This window comes from Amblyomma americanum, chromosome 6 (assembly GCF_052857255.1).
Source record: "Amblyomma americanum isolate KBUSLIRL-KWMA chromosome 6, ASM5285725v1, whole genome shotgun sequence".
NCBI classification, from domain to species: Eukaryota; Metazoa; Arthropoda; class Arachnida; order Ixodida; family Ixodidae; genus Amblyomma; species Amblyomma americanum.
In genome coordinates, this window is record NC_135502.1 from 166,020,823 (window position 1) to 166,045,429 (window position 24,607).

Consider the following 24,607-nt stretch of genomic DNA (forward strand, 5'->3'; position numbering starts at 1 on the left):
TAGCTCTGGGATGTTGAGCTTGCGTGCGACGTTATTTAGTTTCACGAGCAAGTTTTCGCCCTCACTTTTTTCAATACCGTGAACCTCCAAGTTTTGGCGGCGGCTGTATTGGTCAAGGTCATTAAGTTCCCTCCTCAGTTTCTTAACTTCTTCGATCGATGTTTCCGTTTCTACTTTCTGCATTCTCTCTTTCAACTCGGAGATTTCCTGTCCCTGGGTAGTCACCAGTGTAAGTAGGGTATCATACTTAGAGGACAAAAACTTTACTGTTTTTTCAATGTTTTGCACAGTTTCTTTCACAGACAATAGGTCCTCTATTTTGTCAATAAGTGGTAGGAGCAAGGCAATCCGTTTGTTCATAATAGTCAGCTTAGCTCCCATATCAGCACCTTGCTCAGGCTTCGTTTTCCCGGAGCTCTGACTCCGGAGTTTAGAGGCTTTACAAGTAGGACACAGCCATGTTTTGTCAATCTCTGGTTTGGATTTTACCGCTGCCTCTCCCACTCCCGAGCAATTTCCAGCATGATAGGAGAATCCACACTCCGAACAAGTCAGGACAAGAGAGTCATTCGTGATTGCTTTCTGGCATGCTAAGCAAATATCTTTCTCCATTTAAATAGTAAGGCAAAAGCACAAACAGCAGCAGCGGGAGCAGCTGCTGCTCATTGCAGTCATTGGAGACCAAGAAGGCAGGGCAATATATGTCACAAGAAAATGCATTTCATTGCCACCATTGGCAAGCAATCACAAGATATAAAACAAAGTGCAGTGCAAACACGTGATATACAGCAGAATGGGGAAAAAAGTGAATCAGCTAACAGTTAAGCAACAAATCAACCTAGAGCTTTTCATACACATTCTTCAAAAACTGTTACATTATCACCGGAAAAAAACATCTCTTGGAAGTGCGTTCCACTGGGTGACAGTGTGTGGAAAGAAAGAATTGTTAAATCTGGTTTAATATTTCCAAGAAGCCTGCAAAAGACAATTTTCCTTACCTTGAGTTTGGAGGGGAAAGACGAGGACCTGATTTCATTTCGTTTGACATTGATTCTCTGCTCTACATTCATGGATCATGGGGACTCCTCATACCACTACTGGCACAGTGGGTGAGTCTTAAAATGATAAAAAAATGTAAAAATTTCGATTTTGCAAAAATGGCATATTCGGGGTCAACTTTAGCTCCTTCCTAAAAAGTTTCTCAAGGGCTAAATTCGACCTCCAACTACTAAAGTATCTATATATGGCATGCTTACGAAGCCTGGAAATGGTGATATCAGAGCGAAATGTGGCAGGACTTTATGTCGTCGCTTCCCTGATGGCCGCCATCTTAGTTTTGTTTTAAAGCTGGGCCCCTTTATCACTGCCTGGTGTTGCTCGCGATTGTGAAATATTTTTTTTTTAGGCCTCTGCAACAACCTGGGAATGGCTGGCATGTGCACTTAGAATCCATTTTTCTTTGCTTTTGAGATGACTAGCCTTATGGAAGGTTTTATTTTGTTTTTATGATGAAATTCCAAATCATTTTTTTACTGTTGAATTCAGGAAGAACTAAACTGTGGAAATAAGCTGTTATTTTTTGGCCGAGTCAAACATTTCAAATTTTGTGAACCGTTATGCCACCTAAATATTTTCATAATTAGGTGCTTTGACAAAATTAAACATTTTTATATGTTGATGTACTTCACGAACAGTATAATTAGCATAGCTCAAGATGGCAAAAGTGTTTTAAAGACCCATAAGAATTATTTTTCTGTAAAATAGGAACTAATTGAGATATACTGATAATAATTATATTTTTGAAAACAGGAAGAAGAAACACACATACACACCTAATTTCATTGAATATCTTTAATAATAAAACTGTTCATTTCTAGACCCGCATCTACATTTAAGTGTTTGTTCTTTTTAGACGATGTGAATATTTTCTGCAACCCTATGGAATTTGTGTTATTGAGATCAGTGGTGCTACGTTTGCACCATTCTGATACATTTGCATTTTGCTGCATCAGTCTGCTCCAAAAGCTGCAGATTGATCAGTATTGCGCCTTTGCTGCGTCAGAAAGAAGACATGGACACGGGAAAGCAGCTATTTTTCGAACCATTCAGGCTTTCAGTTGGCGACCTACTAAAACGTTTCCGTAGTTGGCAGTCCAGGGTGGGCTTCTGGCGTGTGGAAGAATTTAGGAGCCAGTTCACTGGTGCACATGCAGGAAGGAAAGAACTCGGGAGAGGCAGTCACATTTTTTTAAGCTGGCTCCCCCCCACTTGGCTGCCGTCTCAGCATGTTTGCGCATGAGTAGCAGGCATTGCAGCAAACGACGCCGCTGCGCCTAGCGTTACTATTGGCTGCGTCTTTGGCCAAATACTCCCAGTAGTCCTTGCAAAAGCGCGTGACTTCCAGCACACTTTTTGGTCTGCAGCTTGGATAGTGAGGGCCTTTCCCGAGTTTTCCTTCCTTCATGTTCACGCATCATGACAGTTTCGTCAAAAGGTTGCATCATGTCAGACAACTCTGAAGCGGGCTGAAGCAGTCACATCTTCTGGGTTTAACAACAAAAGCTTGGAGCAGGTCTAACGAGGTCAAGCTTTGTTGGAAAAAGGGAATTTCAGCCTGGCTGGTTCGCTTTGCGACCTTGATGAATTTGTAAAAATTCCTAGAAGCATTGAGATGTGCCAACGTGGAAAAAAGAATGGCTCAAGTGAACGTAACCAAGCATGCTTGGTTGAACTTGCATGCGACACAGTGCTAGCATTAATAAAATGTTTTTTCACCGTTTTTTTATGAGCACTTGTTTTCTGTGTTTTTTTCTTCCTAGCTACACATGGCTGAACCTGGCCTCGTTAGTAACAAACTATTCTGGATGATAGTAATAAACTATTCTGGATGACTCCTTTATTCCGTTCGCGCTACTCCCAGGTTGCTCCAGAATTATCGTTCTCATACAAAGGTGCTCCAAAATGAATATTTTTCTGTTCCAAAAATTGCTTCAGAACTTGAAATGGCTTGACCATTACTGTGAGATTCTACTGTAATACTGTTATTTATTACAGTAGAATATCAGTGATACGAACCCAGTTTATATGAATTTCGCGATGATACGAATTCGCGAAATTCCCAGGCTAGAGTGCATTGTGTACGATGTGCGGAATTTCGGATGTTCCGAACTCTCTTCCTCGCCTTTATGGATAGTACGAATGTGCGCACCCTCGAGCACTAAGCGCTGTCCGCGCATCGCCAAAGTCAGGATTGCTAATCGTGCGGTACGCACCGATGCAGTGAGCTACGGGGCATTGCCTGCACATTGCCAAAGTCACGATCGCTAATCGTGTGGTACACACCGCGAGTAGAGAGCTGTGACCGCACAGCAGCGAATAAATCTCGTCAGCCGTAAACAGATCTGCGTGAATGCATTTTTCATGCTTCTGCATACGAAATTTTTTTCGTTCGGATGATACAAAATTTCGGATGATACAAACTTTTTCGTGATCCCGTGAGATTCGTATCACCGAGATTCTACTGTATCTATGCTTTCAAGTTTGACATTTTGCATGTTGTGATCCTTGTGTATTCAGTGCTCCTTTGTCACTCACTACATGGCCTATGGTCCTTTCTCTGTAGGTGTTTTTTGTCTTTGGAAGAGAAAATTTCCATGTGTAGCATTACGAGTGATACTAGATGGCAGCTTGAATACAGGTGAGTGTAGCGGGCAGTTGTTTTCAAGGCACAGTTGAACTGTTAGCAGGGTTCTGTACTGAATTAATTTGTTAAGTGGCAATATCCATTTGCCTGAAAACAGGGGCAGTGTGAATCGAATTGCCCTTTTTTGTGAAACCTTAAGTAGCTCCAAACAAAACTGGTAAGTGTTGCCCCTGGATTCAATGCAGCATGACAACTGGCTTTGAAAACTTAAAAAATGAATGATTCGAAGTGTGTCTTTGCCAAAGTAGTGACAGCATTTATAGAGCGCAAAGCATGCTGCACATGACTTGCTGCAAAGTGCATGAATGTGGGGTTGCCCTCAAGAAATTTGTGCTTGTGCTTTAGCTCCTGCCGCCGTGCCAGTCACAACGCAGCTGTCAGCATTCAAGCTGCTGGAAATGCTCCAGGACAGCGACACCAAGGTGTTGGTCATGGACGCCAGGCCCAGGCAGGACTTCCTCAGCTCTCACCTGAGAAGCGTCGATTGCATCAGTGTTCCCGAAGAGGTTCTGAAACCAGGGTAGGTCCCCGAGATGCAGTCACGAGCTTTGCTGCCAGGGGCAACCTGATTGTCAGCTAGCATTGTGCCAGGGACAAAGACGAGTGCAGTAGTTACTCTCAACCCGTTCTTGTTGGGAATTTACCTCCTCCTAAGGGTGTGGCAAGCCGGCGCCAAGATGCTGTGCACCCTTCACTGTATGCTTAGAAAGTGCTTGCTTGAGCATCAGAGAAGAGCATAGCAGTGTAAACCAGAACGTCATAAAATATGCTCCATACTGCGTGATGGAAGCAAAAAGGCAGCGCCACCAAGGAGCCTAGGAGATGTTTTTTTTTTCTTTTTAGTTGTGGTGTCTCTCAATGCAGTGGTGCTCTAGCTGCACCATTTGCGCTTTTCTGGTACATTTAGATTTTGCTGCGCCAGACTGCTCCAATATTGCACCTTAGCTGACATCCAAACACCACATCGAGATCTTTTCGACAGCACCCAATCCCTGTGTCAAATCAGGCACCGTACGAAGTATTCCGAGTGCATATAAGGTATTGTCTACCGCATCCCCTTACTCTGAAAATCATTTCAGAGGACGGACAGATGGGGGAGATGTTTAAATGACAGAACAAGGGAGCACGCAACGGCTATAGCAGGGAAATTCGGCACAAACCTTGCGATGCACTGTCGGGAATGTGGGATATGTAAAAAACAAGTCCTGCTTACCTTCACCATGTGCAGGTACTGAGAGAAAACATGTATGGGTCAACCGTGTTATTTTAACAAACATATCTAAATCAGTTGGAATTTTGGCAAAATTTCACTCGTTCTTATCGCAAGCCATGAAACTGCGCATATACAATGCATTAATATGTTCTCATATAAACTATTGCTTTCTTGTATGGCGGACAGTATGCATATGCTTCAAAAAAAGTCCTTTTGCCATATTGTATGGGCTGACCTACAAGCACATAAAGAACAATATTTTACTCAACTTAAAATAACAAGTGTGCATTGCTTATACTTATAAATATTGGTAAAAAATACAAACAACAACTCCGCAAAGTGACCAACAAGAACTTAGTGCAATAGCACAATTAAGCAAGTCAACAAGTTGCCATGTCTTGCGATTTTCACAACCTTGGGGAATTCCTTTCTCCCCGACAAAGCTAGGTCAACAAATGTTATGCCACTCACTTCCAACATTACTAAACAAACTTCACTGCAATCAAATTGATATCAACTGCACTAACATCTCCAAGGTGAAGGCTTTCCTTGAAGATCTAGAATCAAGCCACTGAATATAACACCTTCATAAACGCTACTGTTTACTTTTACCTGATGTGATCATTCTCACGGCCTTATGTTTATGCTTTTGTTGCGCTACAATAAATACTTTCACTGTTATTTTTTTTTTCCTAACTTACATTGTACATATTCCACCTACAATTGTATAATTGCACTGTGTGAATTGTTTTGTCAAGCTTGCTCTGTATAATTAATATTTCTTTTGCTTTGTTCCACACATATTATTTCTATACATACTTATTTCTATGAACATTGCACTTAGAATTGCATATTGGCATTGTGTAAATTATTTTGTGAGATTTTCTGTGCATAATTAGCATTCTTTGTTTTTGTTCTACGATGTGTAAATGTATATATGTCTAAAACTAGAATTCTGTCGTCACCAAATGCCATGAAAAGGGGGCTTGAACATAATCAAATGGACTTGCTTCACTTTTTGTTTGAGCCTCCTTCGTTGTTTCGAGCGGAAATAAACTCAATTTGAATTTGAACTTGAGGGGGGACACGGGTCTTTGCGGCCGAAAAATTGCGAAAAAATCAGTTATTCAATTTTGGATTATTCGTGACCATGAGGTCATTCTCTATATGTGGGTGAGGTTTCAAAGCGGAGAAACCCATATTTTTTCAGAAAAAGCCAAATAACGAGAGTATTCTAACAGAAAGTCTCGCGAAAGAACCTCAAAAATGCTCATTTTGTGCTGCGCACCATTTTCAAATGACGCGCCGGTAAGCCGCCATCTTGGTCTCGTTTGAAAGAGCGTTTCTTCTTCTTTCTCTCCATTGGAGCTGCACGCGCAGCGTCACTTTGTTAGCCATGAAAAGAAGAAAAAGGAAAGACGGAATCTCGCTGTGCCATTGGTCATTGCCCGTCACGTGTCAAAACCGGCGCAGCTCATTGGCCTGCTCCATTTTGTTAGGGTCCGCGCTGCCGACGGACGCGACGCCATTTTGAAAAAGTCTCAGCCTGATTTCGGAAGCGAGCTATGTCTCCACCGTGCCAAGTGTTCCGCAGTGCGCACAAGTTCGGTTAAAAGCGTAAAATCCTTCTAACAAGCATAAGGATGCAGTGGAAGGTCGTCCGTGCGCTCTTGAAGCAGGTGATCGAAGCGAGACAGTTGAAAGTGTCGCGACGGGCGCCTCCGCGGCCGATTCCGATGACACGGGTGGCCGCCAGCAACGAACGCGCGTCGACACAACGTTTATGAGCCCCCAAGACTACAAGAATGAGCTGACGCCCGAATTTCAGAGCTCTCTTCTATATCTGCGACCGAGCGCAAGCTGCAGGCTCTTCGCACTGAGAGAGGCGACACAGGCCCGGCGGCGACGGCAGCGGCAACGTACACGATCGTCGATCTGTCAGCAATCAACCGGCTGCTCGAAAAAACCATGTGCCGCCAGTGCAGTGGCGACGTGTCCATCCAGAAAAGCACTCGCGAATACGGTGTTGCTGTACAGTTGTGCTTGGAGTGTTCTGTTTGCGGCGATGTCGTGCGCGAGTGGAGTTCCCAGCGTCTACCTGGAAGCGCAAAGTGCAATCCCTTCCTGGTAAATATTCTTGCTGCCCGAGCTGCGCTAACTACAGGGAACGGCCAAACAGCACTGAATGACTTTTTTCAACCATGGAAATCTCACACAGGGGTCTTCACAACAAGACCTACCAAGCACACCTCAAGTCTAAGTTGAAGCCTGCCGCGACGCTAGCTGCTGAAACTGTGCTGACTGATTGTGCTTCCTCAATGAAAGAATTATACAGAGAACTGAATTTTGGTATTCCCAGAAATATCGCAGTCTGTTTCGATGGAACGTGGATGACGAGAGGGCACCAGTACCATTTTGGTGTGGGCTCTGTCATAGAGCTTTTTTCAGGCTGTGTGTTAGACTATGTAGTGCTGTGCAACTACTGCCTTGGCTGCAGAAATGCACCCAAAGAGGAGAACCCCCAGTACAACGCATGGAAGGCACAGCATGTATGCCAAAAGAATACAGATTCAAAATCTGGGCAGATGGAGGTGGATGCAGCTCTGATGCTCTTCCAAAGATCATTGGAGCGGCACGGCCTGCGCTACACCCAATGCCCTGCGATGGAGATAGCAAGCATTTTCGTGCGGTAGAGGAAGCAAAGGTATATGGTTTTATACCAGTTGAAAAAGCAGATTGTACAAATCATGTACAAAAGCGGATGGGCAGTGCTTTGCGCAATCTTCTCCAAAAGCACGAAGCAGAGGATTGTGAAAGGTTGAGTGGTAAAGGTCGACTGTGTGGGGACCTGCCCTGCAGCCCCCTGAGTTTGCTTTCCCGCGAGGCACCGTGCAGCGGCGATCTCACCTCGAGGCTGAGCGCGTTCCCTTGTGAGTTACATTAACTGGCAAGAGAGGGCGCCAGCATCGCCCGCGCACGGGAGGGGATTCTTCGGCTGGGATAATCGCCGCGAACGGACGCGTCGCTCGCGGCTCCGCTCTTCGCCGGCGGGGCGAAGAAGCGACGGGGAGACAGGCTCCCGTACTCGTCCCGTCCGGCCTGCGGAGTTTATATCCCTTGCCCTAGCGCGGGCGAACATTCGCTCGGAACCTTGCTGTTGAGTCGGACGACCTCGATTCATTAGCGTGCCTTGTTGCTAGCTGGCGTTATTGTTGCTGTAGCAATAAATGCCTGTTTGTGTGAGCCAATGTGTCGTTCCTTTGTTCCCCCAGAGCAAGGCCCGCCGTGGTCGGCGAGCGCTCGGTAGCATACGCGATCACGGGGTAAGGTTCGGGCGGCTTTGAACCGTGTCAGCCGCTATTGAGTGGGGAGAACGTACTTATCTCCCCATGTCAAACCCCACATCTGGCAGCCCAACGTGGGGCCTGCTCTTGGAACATTGGACGACTGTCGGTTCGGTTCGAGGAACGCTCTTTGTCCGGACTTGACAAGTGCTAGGCCTAGAGTGAATTTGATCGCTAGGACCTGCGGCATGCTTTCTTGAGTGCGAGGTGTATTGCTCTCCAGCATGTTTGAACTTTTCGACATGCTCAGCACATTTTCCCCTGGAGTTTCTTCGCGAGAATCACTTGGTCCGCATCGAGGGAGCGCGAGGCCTAGCGCCCGCGGAGTCGCCGAGCCCGAAGCGAGTGAGTACGGAAGCCGCGTGGGTGGTCCGAGTTTCTGTCTCTTTTTCGACTCTGGGAGTCACGGCTCCGGGAGCCGGGTGGCCTGGGGCCACGGGTGCCGCTACGAGCTCGCTGGTATTGCAGCTCGGCACCGGGCGCTCCGACACCGTCCGATACGGTGGGCGCCGACCGCTCAGAAGCTGCTTTGTACAGTGAGCGGGGTAGGGCCACCCCACAAAGCTGATGTCTCCTCGCGGCTGCGCGCACAAAACCCGTTTCGGGTCTTTGTTGTGGTCACGGTCGTTGTCGGAGTGGTCGTTAGGCCTGAGGCTTTCGGAGCTGCCTGCACCACGTTAAAAGAGACGCGACCACCGGACCGTGTCGTTGAGAGGGGGCGCACTTTGCTGCCCGCCCGTTTTTTTTGTAACCTCGCACGAACTGAGCAGTCTCGTTCAACTCAAGAAAGGGCTTTGTTCACTCGAACTTTGCGTTTGCACAGCCGCCGACACGTTTTGCTAGCGAGTTAGGCATTGTGCCACGAGGCCTTTGCGAATGCCGTTCCCCCTCCCGTGACCTACGTTAAAGGCACGCCGAGAGCGTTTCGGCAATTTTGCAGATCCGGTGGAGCCACCCAGGCTTGCTGTCCGGTGCACATCGTCTCGCTGCCACCTGCTGCGACGGAGCGGCCTGTATCCTGTTCGCTGCATCCATCCGGGGCAGCTGTGGCGAGACCAGTCAGCAGTCACCTCCGGCTGCTGCTGCCCTGGCGACTACTGCAGGATCCTGGCCTGCAGTTTTCCCACCGGCCTTCGATTCGCGGGCCTGCGGACACGGTAGTCCGCGGGCCATGCGAGTCGTCCCAGCGTAGACCTTCACGCCGCCTTCGGAATACCGCGGAAGTCTGCGTGGACGCTGTCGGCGTGACCTCCGCTGCAAGACGTGCCTCAAGGACATGAAGACCTGGAGACTCCTCCATAGCATGTACTTTCAGGCGCGTGGGTCTATTTAAGGTTGGGGGGACGTGGGGATCTGCCCTGCAGCCCCCTGAGTTTGCTTTCCCGCGAGGCACCGTGCAGCGGCAGTCTCACCTCGAACCTGAGCGCATTCCCTTGTCAGTTACATTAACTGGCAAGAGAAGGCGCCAGCATCGCTGCGCGGGAGACTGCCGAAGCCAGCGCGCGGGAGAGGGGGGTTTGGGCTGGGATCGTCGGCGCGGGCGGACGTGTCGCTCGCGGCTCCGCTCTTCGCCGGCGGGGCGAGGAAGCGACGGGAAGACAGGCTCCCGTACTCGTCCCGTCCGGCCTTCGGAGTATATATCCCTTGAACTAGCATGAGCGAACATTCGCTCGGAACCTTGCTGGTGAGTCGGACGACCTCAATTCATTAGCGTACCTTGTTGCTAGCTGGCGTTATTTTCTGTAGCAATAAATGCCTGTTTGTGTCAGCCAACGTGTCGTTCCTTTGTTCCCTCAGCAAGGCCCGCCGTGGTCGGCAAGCGCTCGGTAGCGTACGCGATCACGGGGTGGGGTCCGGGCGGCTTTGAACCGTGTCAGCCGCGATTGAGTGGGGAGAACGTACTTATCTCCCCAATTCAAACCCCACAACTGACTGCAGACCTTATCACCAAGCTCAGCAATTACTGTGGTTAGGCACTGACATCTAATTCAGGCGATGTCGAGCAAATGCATTGGGCAGTAATGGCCACATATTATCATGTGACGTCGACCGACAAGCGCCCGAACCATGGCCTGTGCAAACAAGGCACCAACTCATGGTGCAAACAGAATGCTGCGATTGCAAGGGGACAGCAGCCACCGAAACACCGTTACCACCTGCCCGACTACGTCAGCCATGCACTGCTGCCTGTGTACAAGCACCTTGCACACAAAGACTTACTCAGCAGATGCCAGCAAGGACAAACGCAGAATGCAATTGAGGCAATGCATTCAGTGATTTGGTCCTTGATGCTTAAGACAAAGCATGCTTCGCTGATAGCTGTTGAAACGGCTGTCGCTGAGGCAGTCATGCGGTTTAATTCTGGGACACAGGAGGCTGCGTCACGCATTCTGCAAGAGCTCCAAGTGGAACAAAACCACATAGCCAGCCAGAGGGCACAGGAGAAAGACTCTCGCTGAGCTATAGGCTCCGAGCAGAAGCGTGCAGCCTCAGCCTGCTTCATCTCTGCTGCAAAGTGACGTCACCAAAGAAAAACTGATGAACATTACTCGCCTGGGGCATTCTGAAGCTAGACGCTACTTTTTTTGCACAACTGTGCATAAAGAAAGCATTGTAATTTGTTTTTTGCAATTTTCTCAGTTGGATTATTTTCGTCACATGGCAGTCTACTGACGTGCCTAACTCTGCTTCTGCTCATCAGATTTTGGTAACTTTTGTGTCGTTTAGTAGCTAAATAGGTGGTGATTGCAATAAGGGTTTCAGATGGTAGCTAGGTGTAAACACAAATTTGTTATTTGCTAAAATTAAGGTTAACTAAAATTTCAGTTCTTCAACCACAACTTTGGATAACCACAACTTTTGAACTAGAAGAGCTAGAAACACGCTATAGCCCTTGTTGCAATCCTTGATCCTTCTAGAATCTAGCAACATATAGATTATGAGAATCTGTTCAGCAGCTTTCTCTAAAACCCTGCCAAAAGCTCTTCCCATAAAAAACAGTAAAAGAAAAAAAAATTGTAGAAACTAATTTCATATTTGAGAGCAGCATGCTGAAATATATGTACCTACAAATTTTCATGGCAATAACTCCAATATTAAAAACAAACTCAGATTCAGTGCTCTGCCTATCTGTACAGTCACCATTTATTTATTTATTTATTTATTTATTTATTTATTTATTCATTCATTCATTCATTCATTTATTTTATTTATTTACATATACTGCAGCCCCGATGGGGCTATTGCAGGAGTGGGAGGAAGAGGAGAGAGAGAGAGAGAAAAAAAAAGGCAGAGAGGGACAACATATTCAGAAGTGAACACCATTAAAATACAGAACAGAAATGCAACAGACTAATCACAGATTTGAAACAACATTGAAAAATAGGTTTGGTTCCAGGGAGCGTATATCACCGGGTAAAGAATTCCATCGTTCGATAACACGAGGAAAAAAACTAAATTTGAACACATCAGTGCGCGTGAATGGGTGTTACATTCAATGGGTGGTAGCTCCTTGTAGATGAAGATGCTGAAAAATGCAAATACTCAGACAGTGAAGCAAAGCGGGATGAATTAACAATACCATGAAAATATTTTAAACACTCATTGTCGCGGCGGGTACAAAGGAGGGAAAGGCCTATGGCAGGAAGAGTGGATGAAGGTGAAAAATTTCTGTCATACCGTCGGCAAATAAACCGTACTGCTTTTCTTTGGACGGATTCCTGCTTACTGATATCGGACTGTTTATGAGGATTCCAGATTATTGACCCATACTCCAAAAGTGGACGAATTAAAGCTTTGTATGTTACCAGTTTAGTTTCTTGGGGGGCAACACTAAGTGTACGTTTTAGATAACCGAGCCTCCGCATTGCATTATTGGATATTGTGTTAATATGCTTTGACCTGGACAGGTTAGAAGAAAAAAGAAGACCTAAATATTTGTACTCGGACACTTGATTCAGAGAGTTATCTTTGAATGAGTAGGTGTAAGAAGATGGTATTGTGCGATTACAGAATGACATGTATACAGATTTACGAAAGTTTATTTGCATTTGCCATGTTTCACACCATGAGCAAAATGACACGAATGACTGATTTAGTTGCGCGTGATCCTCAGGGGTGTTAATTGAACTGTATATCACACAATCGTCTGCATACAACCGAATTTTAGAAATAATATTTTCTGGCAAATTATTAATGTATAATAAGAACAACAGTGGTCCGAGCACGGATCCTTGTGGTACACCGGATGATACATTAACAGTTTCAGATGAACAGGAGTTGAAAGAAACATACTGTGTACGATTAGAAAGAAAGCTCGATATCCAGTCTACCAGTAACGGGTTTTTGAGTATTGCATTAAGTTTACAAAGAAGTTTGCTGTGGAGAACGGTGTCGAAAGCTTTAGAAAGGTCGATAAATAAAGCGTCGATTTGTGAGCCCGTGTCGAGGGAACTAGCAAGGTCGTGCGTCAATTCTACAAGTTGTGAAATGGTACTGAGCCCGCGCCGAAACCCATGCTGAAATTTGCACAAGATATTGTTAGCTTCAAGAAATTCTGTAATGTGCTTATGAATGATATGTTCTAGTAATTTGCATGAGTGTGAAGTTAACGAAATGGGGCGATAGTTGGACAAGATTTGGGTGCTGCCAGCTTTAAACAGGGGAATAACTTTTGCAAGCTTCCAGGCTACGGGGATGGTTGCGGATGATAGCGATTTCTGGAAGATGGTAGTCAAATAGCGGCTGGTCCAAAGAGAGTAACGATGCAGAAATACATTAGGGATATCATCAGGACCACTACTTTTTTTCACATTTATGTTCAGAATGAGGTTCAGAACACCTTTGATGCTTATTGAAATATCATCGACAGAACATTGAGAGTTGCTAGGAAAAGTAATCATTTCAAGGTTATCTGTTGTAAATACCGACTGAAAATATGTGTTGAAACTAGTAGCTATAGCTAATGAGTCACAGACCGGCTTATCATCAATAATGAAGGTATTGGGACTAGTGCTCTGTGGCAATATGGATGCCCAAAATTTGCGGGGATTGTGTTTCATTAATTGCGGCAAGGAATTTCTGTAGTAAAAATCTTTTCCCGAGTGAACTTTGGCACGGAGTTCTTCTTTAGCGTCGCTGAACTGTTGCAAAAGTTCAGGGTTACCATTGCGCTTGGAAACGCGTAGTCTGGCAACACGGCGAGAAAGATGCAGTATGTCTCTTGTTATCCAGGGCATACTGTGGTTTTGCTTTTTAGTTTTTAATGGAACAAAACGCTGAATACAGACCTTCACAATGTTCTCGAAAAATGTTACTAAAGAATTCACGTCACATGATATGCTGAGGTGCTGAAACTGTTCAAATGCGTCACTTAATAAATCCAGGATAGGCACGTCATCTGCTCTACTGAAATCCGGAAATGTTGAATAAGTTAGTTTTGAGGAAGGAATAGAACATGGGATTGAAACAAGAACAGCGTTATGATCGGATATCCCCTCGACGACTTCGCATGTAAAATTCGTCGCGAAAAGAGAAGAGCTTAAAAACACCAGATCCAGTATTGCCGAAGACCTCGTGGACTTATCAACTATCTGTTTTAATCCAAATGACAAAGAAAAATTGACAAGTTCATTACTGATTGCAATGTCTTGACCAGTAATGGATAATGTATGCCATTGAATTCCGGGAAGATTGAAGTCTCCTAGGATAATTATATTTCGATTGTTGATATGATGAGAATGCAAGAAGTTACTTCAAGAATGCACGTGGTCTACGGAATTGCCTGGTGGTCGATACACCGCACCGATAACAAATGATTTGTTACCTACGTAGAGTTTGCACCAAGTTGACTCTATTTCGACAGGGACCGAAATTTCAACAAATTTCAGACTAGACTTAATGAAGAGAGCGACACCGCCTCCTTTCCCATGCTGCCTGTCTGCCCTAATTACAACGAAACCTGGAGGAGTTATTTCAGAGTCAATTATACCATCATGTAGCCACGTTTCGGTGACCGCAATGCCATCAGGCGAATGAGTTAGGATTAAAGAGATAAAATTTGGAAGCTTGTTGCTGTGTATGTGTATTGAGTGTGTGGCAAGAGATGGCGCCACCATCCCAGCGCCTGTGTGTGCGTGTATGAGTGCGTGGCACAAGACGGCGCCACCGCCGCAGAGGGCCCCCAGCAAGTGCTGTGTGTGTGTACGGCCAGCGCCGGCCCTGTGTAACGTGTAACCCAGGAGAATAAAGATTGCTGTTACGTTATCCCAAAACACAACAACTGGCGACGAGGATGGGATAGCGGGGACCCGGACGCAAGCGAAGACATCGCATCGTGATGCACGCAGGCAAGTGAACTTGCGCCAGTAGCCAGTGAAGTGAAGCACGCTTCGTTCCCGCGCAAACATGGCGACGTTTGGTCGAGTCGAAGAATACGACAACAAAGAGCCGTGGTCGTCATACACGGAACGGCTGGATGCGTTCTTCAGTGCAAATGGCATCGAAGACGACGATAAGAAAAAGTGGGTATTTTTGTCGACGGTCGGCACAAGCACGTACGCGACGCTCCGTAGTTTGCTAGCGCCCGTAAAGCCTAAAGAAAAGAAGTTTACTGAACTCATGGCTATTCTCAAAAGCCACTTCAGCCCCGCTCCATCGGAAATAGCCGAAAGTTATCGCTTCCACACCAGAGTACAGCTCGAGAATGAAAGCGTCGCGGTGTTCGTCGCCGAGCTCCGGCAAATGGCGGAACACTGCAACTTCGGTACGGCACTGAACCGCATGCTGAGAGACAGACTTGTGTGGGGAATTCGTGACAGAGCCGTGCAGCAACGGTTGTTAGTTGAGAAGAGCCTCACCCTAGATAAAGCGCTGGAGATTGCTAGAACGGCAGAGGCGGCGGAACTCAACGCAAACGAGCTGCGAAAGGGCCACGCGGACATACCGACTTCCCCGGTTCAAGAAGGCTCAGCGAATTATGTCAAGCACAAGAAAAAGCAGCACCTGCAAGGGCTCGGTGGCCAAAATGGGCAAGACCCGAAGCCTAAAGGCAAAATCAAAACCGGAAGCCAAGAGAAGTCCAGGCCGTGTGTACGCTGCGGATCCCGTGATCACAGGCCCCCGGAATGCAAGCACATCAACACAAGGTGTTACAAGTGCGACAAAGTAGGTCACCTGGCGAACTACTGTTTGTCTGGTGCTGAGAAAGGGAAGAAGTTGAGCGCAACTGCAGTGAATGCAGTACAGTCGACCGAGAAGCCACCTGAGTACTACCTGCATTCTTTGCGTGCACAGTCACCCCTGAAGCCAATCACAGTGACATTCATAGTCAATGGAGTGCCACTGGAAATGGAGTTGGATTCAGGTTCTCCCGTTTCGTTAATCTCAAAAGATACTTACCGGCAGCACCAAGGTGTTTTGCCGCAGCTTTCACGGACAGACATCAAGCTGAACTGCATACGTGGAACAATACCGGTGCAGGGAACGCTGGTGGTTGACGTATGTCTTGGCAAGACTACATGTCAGCAGACACTGCTTGTAGTAGCCTGCAAGAGCCCTAACCTGTGCGGCAGGGATTGGCTTACAGCATTTGACCTGCTACCACGCCAAGTAAATGCGACACAGCTCGAAAGCACCACTGAAGGGAAAGTGAAAGAAATGCTGCAGGAGTTTGAAGAGATCTTCAGACCAGGCTGCGGGACACTGAAAGGACCACAGGTGCATATCAACGTTCGACCGGATGCACAGCCACGATACTTCAGACCTCGCACGGTACCCTATGCACTTCGGGCCAAGGTTGAAAATGAACTTCAGCGTCTAGAACGTGAAAACATCATCACACCAGTGGACCATTCTGAGTGGGCTTCACGGATTGTACCAGTACTCAAAGCAGATGGCCAAAGTGTCAGGATTTGTGGAGACTATAAGATCGGTGTGAATCCAGCAGTGGTAACGACACAGTACCCATTGCCAAAAGTTGAAGACATATTCGCATCCTTGCAAGGCGGAGTCAAGTTTTCCAAGTTGGATTTCCGCGAAGCTTACAATCAGGTGCCTGTTGATGAAGAAACCAGTAAGCTACTGGTCATCAACACACACAAAGGTCTCTTTGCTTACAACCGTCTGGCATTTGGTGTTTCATCAGCACCTGCCCTCTTCCAGAGAAGAATGGAAGAAACCCTTCGTGACATCCCAGGCACATCAGTCTACTTAGACGATGTTTTGGTGACAGGAAGAACTGACGCAGAGCACCTTCAGAATCTGCGCAAAGTTCTGCAACGAGTCAAAGAGTCAGGGTTGAAGCTCAAACAGGAAAAGTGTGAGTTTTTCAAACCATCCCTCATTTACTTGGGCCACGAGATCAATGCCACTGGTCTTCAACCATCAAAGAAAAACACAGAAGCCATCATTGAAGCGCCCGAGCCCAAGGACGTTGGTGAGCTGAGATCCTTCATTGGACTCCTGTCATACTACGGAAAGTTTCTGCCGAACCTGTCCACACTACTAGCACCGTTGTATGCACTGCTTCACAAGAACAGTCACTGGAGGTGGACAGATGAAGAACGAAAAGCTTTTGTCAAAAGCAAGGAAGCCATCATGGAGGCAAAAGTGTTGGCACACTATGACCCATCTAAGGAGCTCGTGCTAGCCTGTGACGCTTCGCCGTATGGTGTAGGTGCGGTGCTTTCACATCGTGATAAAGGGGTTGAATTCCCACTAGCATTCGCATCTCGAACTCTCACACCTGCGGAGCGGAACTACTCACATCTGGAAAAGGAGGCACTAGCCATTATATTTGGTGTCACACGCTTCAGAGAATACTTGCTATGTCACAGCTTTATCCTCATCACTGATCACAAGCCACTGGTCGGCATCTTCCGTGAAGATAAAGCAATTCCAGCCATGACTGCTTCACGTATCCAGCGTTGGGCACTCACACTTGGTGCCTACACGTATACTATTGAGCACCGACCTGGACGTCTCAATGGAAATGCAGATGCCATGAGCAGGCTACCACTGGCAGTGCTCTTTGCTGATCCACCTGAACCACCAGAGCTGGTGAATTCAGTCTCAAGCATGGAAAAACTGACAGTGTCAGTGAAGCAGCTTCAGCACTACACGAGTTGTGATCAAGCCCTAAGCCAAGTGCTGCGGTGGGTCAAGGACGGATGGCCACAAAGCACCCCGGACAAAGCCCTACAGCCATTCTGGCAAAGACGTGATGAGCTGAACACGTACAGAAATCTCTTGTACTGGGGTAACCGAATCGTGGTGCCTACTCCTGCCCAGAAGCATATCTTGGAACTGCTACATGAAACGCACCAGGGAGTGGTTGTCATGAAAGGCATGGCAAGGTCTTTGTTTTGGTGGCCTGGTATGGATGCTGAAATCGAAAAGTGCGCTCGACAGTGTACACAGTGTCTGCAGAATTCTCCAATGCCAGCAAAGTCTGAACCAGTGCCATGGCCTGAGCCGGGTGCATGCTGGGAACGTGTGCACCTGGACTATGCCGGACCATTTGAAGGTAAAATGCTCCTTGTACTTGTAGACGCCAAGTCAAAGTGGCTTGAAGTTATCATCGTGCCAAGTGCAACAGCGGAAAACACTGTAGAGCATTTGAGGGATATTTTTGCACGGTTTGGGCTGCCAAGGTGCATTGTAACAGACAATGGAACCCCATTTACTGGCCAAGCTTTCCAGGCATTCCTTTCGGAAAATGGCATTAAGCACCTACGGACAGCTCCTTTCCATCCAGCATCAAATGGTTTGGCTGAGAGAGCAGTTCGAACTGTAAAGGACGGCCTCAAGAAAACCACGGGTGGAGATCACAAGCTCCGGCTAGCGAGATGGCTGCTTATGTACCGTAGAGCACCCCGCCCAAATGGAACGTCACCATCTGAGCTGATGTTGGCATACCCAATGAAAGCGAAGCTGGATCTTTGCATTCCTAGAAGGGAGAATGAGAGTGCACCCGAGCAGTTGCTGACAGAATCCAAGAGGCATTGCGGAGAGACGAAAAAGGGACCCAAATACAAGAAAGGTGACAAGGTTGCAGTTCGCAATTTCGGCAGAGGAGCTAAATGGTGGTTGGGCGAAGTTGATGAAACGAACGGAACTTCGATGGTAACGGTTTCAACCCCTCAAGGGAAAGTTCGCCGTCACAACAACCAAGTGAAAAAGCACTTGGCCACTCCAGCACCAAGTACAGCGGGTACACCTGCAAGCACCGAGGAAGACGTAGCCAGCACCGCAAGCACCTGGGAGGCTGCGGCGATGCCATCTGTGAGACGTTCAACTAGAACTGTTCGCAAGCCCCTACGTTACCGATAACCTTCTTAAGGAAGGAGGAGTGCTGTGTATGTGTATTGAGTGTGTGGCAAGAGATGGCGCCACCATCCCAGCGCCTGTGTGTGCGTGTATGAGTGCGTGGCACGAGACGGCGCCACCGCCGCAGAGGGCCCCCAGCAAGTGCTGTGTGTGTGTACGGCCAGCGCCGGCCCTGTGTAACGTGTAACCCAGGAGAATAAAGATTGCTGTTACGTTATCCCAAAACACAACACTTGTTTACTAAACTTCTGGCATTGATGTTCAGAACACGAAGGTTGGCGGCGGTGTCCCGTCAGTCAGAATCTGCGGGTGGCTTGGCAGCAGTAGCATTAGCAGCAGCAGTGTCCGGAGGTGTTGATTTCGAATCTTTGACCAAACTTTTCTCAACATCATCCCAGTTGTACCGCACGCTATCAATAAACACGTGGTCATAACGCAAATGAACCTTCGAGCCACTGTCACGATAAGATTGCGTTGCATCCCATATTTTTTTCCGGATCAATCGAACGTGAGCAGAGAAATCCTCGGATAAGCTAATGCCTGAATTTTTGAGCCTATGAGCATTTTTTAACGCCTGAGTTTTTTCCCGAAAGTCAAGTAGCTTAACGATGACAGGACGAGGGCGCCCTTCCTGCTTTCTACCTAGCCGATGATACCTTTCTATTTTAGGACAATCCAACTGAAGGTTGTCGATGAATACCTTAGTCACTGCAATGAACAGAGCTTTGTTAGTTTCTTCATCTTCTTCAGCAAGACCGTGAAATATAAGATTGTTTCTGCGAGAACGGTTTTCCAGCTCATCATTTCTTGAAGCAAGCTTGCTAACAACCTCAGACAACGAATTCAACTGGGGTTGCACGGCCCCGTCGCTTGCGTCGCCGTTTGAGGTCGGCGAGCCTGACTCAAGAGCAGAGACTCGTGATTCAAGTGCCTCAAAACGAGAGTTCACTCTCTGCTGGAAACGTTTTATATCTGCAATATCTTCGGCCATTTTTCTCTGGCCCGCAAGCAATTCGGCAAGCATTTCATTAATAGCTGGCTGATTGGAAGTGGAGCAAGCGTCATCAGTGCTTGCTACTTGAACATTAACGGAAGAAGATGTAGAACGTGTGCCTGGTTTTGAACCGGGATAGCTGTGAGAGGGTCCAGGATTAGTTTCCACACCTCTGCTTAAGAGAACACTAGCAATGCAGTAAACAAGCTGTGAATACAACGATACAGACACATAACGAAAACCGCAATTGTGTGGGCGAGGAAACAGCATCAAAAATCTGTCATCAGAGCGGACGCAACGTGCGTTTTCAAGAAAACGTACCTGCGTGAAGAATAAGAAGCGGATCAGCTTGCTGCCGCTTTCGCTGTCTCCTAGCCCACTGGCAGACCGCTGTGTAGGCATTGCTTTTATACGATCCGTGGGTGACGTCACAGAACTTGGCTTTAAGATGACCGGTAGATCGAAGATGACATCGTCGAAGGGAGATGCTCGGCCAGGTTGCGCAGTGGAGGGAACACCCGTGCTGTCTTTTACAGGAAAGGTAGGGCAGTCCACGCTCGCACAGAGGTCATCCACGTGTAGGATTGGTGATGGCGATGGAACTGAAGTCCGTAGCGCAAGGAAGCAAGGCGCCGCTGTAGTCCCGACGAAGGCATCAGCGAGGCAGGCGCAGAACTGCGTGAAGAATAAGAAGCGGATCAGCATGCTGCCGCTTTCGCTGTCTCCTAGCCCACTCATTGTTGTCAGTGGCCACCATGCCCTGTCTTGGTTAATTTCTCTGAGGAACCTGTCTGGGCGGCTCAGGCGCTGGAATCTTCGCCGTCAGGAATTCCATTTTACTATCACTTACAAATCTGGCAAACACCATAAGGACGTCGACGCTCTTTCTTGTTGCCCACTTGCTTCGCTGCCACACCCAACTACATCGTCTCCTTCATCTCCAGGCCGTCCTGAGGATGCCCCGTCTCCTGCCATGACAACTGCCCCCACTGATTTCGTCTCCCCATCCGTGCCCAGAGATCTTGCCTCCGAACAGCAGACAGACACACTTGCTGCCGAATGCTCATTGATCGCCTTACCGGTGTTACGCAGCCTCCGAACTGACGACTGCGCCACCAACTCACCAATTTCACCGCACAGAATGGCATGCTGCTCCGGCACAATTACAATCCTCTCAGCCACTCCTGGTTGTTCCCCGCACCGTCAGCTGTTGCAAGCTTTCCACAATGATCCGACAGCTGGTCACTGGGCTTCCAGAAGACCTATGGTCGCCTTAAAAGCTGGTTCTTTTGGCCGGGTCTTACGACCAGCGTTGCAAAATGCATCTCCTCCTGTGTTCCCTGCCAACACCGTAAACGGTCAATATCTTCTTCCGTGGGCCTCCTACAACCGCTTCCTTGCCCATTCACTCCGTTAAACATTGTTGGCATCAACCTATACGGACCTCTGCCATAGACACCTGCGGGCAATCACTGTATAGACACTGCCGTGGATCACCGCACCAGATGTGCAGAAACTGCAGCTCTTGCTTCCAGCTCCGCTGTAGAGATCGCCAGTTTTTTCCTGCACACCATTCTGTGCCACGGATCTCTTTTTGCGCCTCTCACACCCAACGATATTGCCCAAGAACCAGCATCACAGTCGGAAGTTGTAGCTTTCTAGCAGCCATCTTCTGCTCACGTCGACTGGCACGGAGCGGAGGCATGAAAACGGCAATGGCTTTCTTCCCGGCATCCAACTTTTTATGTGACTCCACTGTAATGCAAGGAAGCCACCGTTACTGGCGCTTGCCCTGCCACACCTGCAGGCTATGGTGTTTTGCTCCGAAACCAGCCTGACGTTTTCCACCCGCTTTTTTTTGTAGCCTCTTCCATTGCCATGTTTGGAGTTGTGGAAGAGTCTCTCCCTTTTTTGTTCTTTCCCTGATTAAACTGTACTTCTCAAGGGCGAACTTATATTACGAATTTTGGCTATAGTGAATTATTTTACGACTTTCAGTGGTGGAACTGCTGCGCCAATTGCCCCAAACTGCGCCAAATCAGAAATTCTGCTACATGCTGCTACAAAATCAATTTTTTGCCTACTTTTGCGCCACGTCTGCGCCAAAACGCCACGGAATAACTCTGCCGGGAGCAAAACCGAAATTCACTGTAGCAGAACCCGACATCTGCCAGCAACACTGTTCAAAACCTGTGCTGATTGGAAGAAAATGGCTTGAAGAAAGTGTACATCTTCATCCATGCTGGTCATCGCAGCTCATGAGGTCTCCGCCCTGATGGATGGCTTTAGTCTTTGCGTCTCGGAAGACAGTCCGAATGACTTGATTTCTGGCAAAAATTTTTCAAACTCAAGCAAGAGGATGGGGCTCGAAAATATCCTTTGTTGGCCTCTCGCACAGCAATGCTCATTTGGAGAGGGGATTCAGTGAAAATCGGCGAGTGCTGAGAGGGCGATCGTCCTTTTCAATACAAAGTGTAAATGGGCTTAGGTCTGTAATGGCATATTCCCAGCATTTCGGCCGAAACCCAGCTGCCAATCCTATGACACAACGATTAATCAGAGCGCTGAAAGTATCGTGGAAGTGACAGCTGCAGTGGTTGGAGGCAGATGCAGCAGAAGAGACACGTGCAAAACGAGCAAAAGAAGGCTGATGTACCGGGCAAGGACACCCAGAAAAGAGGTCAGAATGAAGAGAAGGTACTGGAAGAAAATATCAGGCTGGCCAGGAATATGATCGCCAATGCTGAGCTGCTTTTCGCAAAAGACGTGGTCTAAAAATTTTGCCGATGTTGCAAGCCCTTCTGGAAAATGGTCAGGAAAGGCTCGCAGCGGCGCTGTCTGAGCTGGAGTCATCAAGGAAAGAAAGGAAATAGTACCTTAAATTTGCAGTTTTAAGAATGGTATAATTTTTTATAGCTTTGTTGCATATCTCGTTACGTCGTCCATCTGTTTAAAAAGGGCTTTATTTTTAGCAAAATCTCCTGTTTGCATATTTTTGCAGCTTTTTAAGGAAAGAACAGACTTTAGACTGAATTTGGGCTTGAAGCTTGTTTTTGCATGGCTATGGTCGTCATAAACCCCTGAGCAATTGACTGTTGCAGAAATAAAACAAGCCTTCTTTATGTAAGTGCTTCGAGACATGAAATTTTGCTAAGAAACAGTTTTTTTCCTCCTACAAAAGCTCAAATATCTGCTACAAAATGCCATTTTTCCTGCTACAAAACTTGAAATTGCTGCTACAAACTGTGATTTCGTCTGCTACAAAAGCTGCTACAAGAAGCCAGTTGTCAGTTCCACCACTGGACTTTTTACTGAACCACGTTTCACTGCATTGCCTTTTCTTTATCTTCTTGGGAGTACATCATGATGTATGGTATGGCAGATATACTTTTTGTGTTTCTGAAGTTTTTTCTGGCTTCTTGAAAAACATTCGAAGCTCAAACTGATTATTTCGAGAAATACATTTAGCGAGCTATATTTTGATGTGTTAAATTTTACTTTGAAAATTTTTTGCTCTCAGTGAAAAATTTATATTGAGGACAGTCTGATAGTGCCTTTCATTGATGCTGCCTAAAAGAAAATGTCTAGCTCAGAAAGTTTTTCAGTTATAGTTAAAAACAAATTTGTAACAGTTTGTGTTTTCAGAATGTTTTTAATAAGTTTTCTCCAAGAGATATTTTCGTCTCAGTGCAATTTAATTCTTAATAATCGAATTTTTCTTGTTTGCCAATTTTTTTCACAATATTTACACAGCGTATTTGTGTTGAAATAAATTCAGGAAGCACATTTTATTGCTGTCACTTTCATGCATATTGCATTTTTTTACGCCTTATATATTTCGCGGGAAAAATCATGTCTGAAACCTATCAAAAACAGTCGTTTAACATGCTTGCTGCAGTGGTTTTGTGGCTGTACTGTTTACTGTTCAGCTGTTGAGTCCCAGTCATGCTGACCATATTTCGATGGAAGCAAAATGGAGAAGATACCCGTGTGTTGTGTGATGTTATTGAAGAACCACAGGGGGTCTAAATTAATCTGGAGACCACCACTACGGTGTCCATCGTAGCCCTTTGGGACTTCAAAATCCATGATTTACTATTATTTTCTTATACATAGCAGTGTCTTGCCACTAAGTATCCTGGATTGACCAGCAGTTGCCCTTGGGAGGGTAACATCAACTACTGAGTGGCGTGCCTCATCCTGTTACTTGCAGGATTATAGCAGAGGAATTGAGCCGAATCATCCCTGAGGAAAGCGTGGAATTATTTGAGAAGCGACACCTTGTTGACTTTGTGGTCCTCGTGGACTGGAGAAGCCCGGACGTGCCAGTGAACAACCAGGCCCCGCTACGGGTCCTGAAAGATGCAATATACAAGGTGAGGCCTTCCAGAGATGCATTCCCACTTGAGCAAAAGACAATGCTGTGTTGGTTCATATGCTAAAAGGGATCCACTATGTTCTGGAACCAGAGTGAGAAATGCTGGTGAAACAGAGTTTACATTGATGGAAAATGCAGCTCAATCACAATGTAACAAACTTCATTCTAAAGGAGTACACTGAAGCCTCGATGATTCGAAATCTGTTAATTCAAAATCGTGGACAATTGAAAGAACTTTTGCAGTCCGTAATTTTGAATGCAAATTTGACTGGCTAATTCAAAGCAGCACCTTGCACTGTTCTGGTTAATTCGAAGATCTGGAGTGCCATGCGGGAGTGCCCCATCCTGATTTTGCGACAATCCGGCAACGCCGATGCGTCATATGCAAAGCACCTCAGCCCCAGCACGAAAACCATTATATGCTACGGCTTGCACACTACCGAAATGCGTGCCTGTCCCGTAACGCAATCACTCTTGCTTGGTGCTCGCCACAGATCAGATTGACTGTGTACAACACTGGCATATCTCCTCCTTGAGTCTAGGTAGAAGCTTGGATCGACCTATTTGTGGAACCTTTGGACGAATGGCCCCTTGCTGGTGTGCATTCGTGGCAGGACGCATGGGGCTCCAGGCGTCAAAAAAAGTAATT

General features: G+C 46.9%; 2 protein-coding genes across 8 annotated transcripts in view; one reads left to right on the plus strand and one right to left on the minus strand.

The window, feature by feature from the left end:
* LOC144094162 (ubiquitin carboxyl-terminal hydrolase 8-like) overlaps positions 1-24,607 on the plus strand; it is a 402,680-nt gene that overhangs the window by 150,179 nt on the left and 227,894 nt on the right. For all 7 annotated transcript variants that reach the window (XM_077628075.1, XM_077628078.1, XM_077628079.1 and 4 more), the window contains exons 6-7: positions 4,049-4,223; positions 23,794-23,956. In XM_077628075.1, coding sequence (XP_077484201.1) covers positions 4,049-4,223; positions 23,794-23,956 — 338 coding nt within the window. The remainder of the gene's footprint in view (positions 1-4,048; positions 4,224-23,793; positions 23,957-24,607) is intronic.
* On the minus strand, positions 18,879-20,168 carry LOC144094420 (uncharacterized). Its single transcript, XM_077628371.1, has one exon. The coding sequence runs from the start codon at positions 19,980-19,982 to the stop codon at positions 18,879-18,881; it is 1,104 nt and encodes a 367-aa protein (XP_077484497.1). The 5' UTR covers positions 19,983-20,168.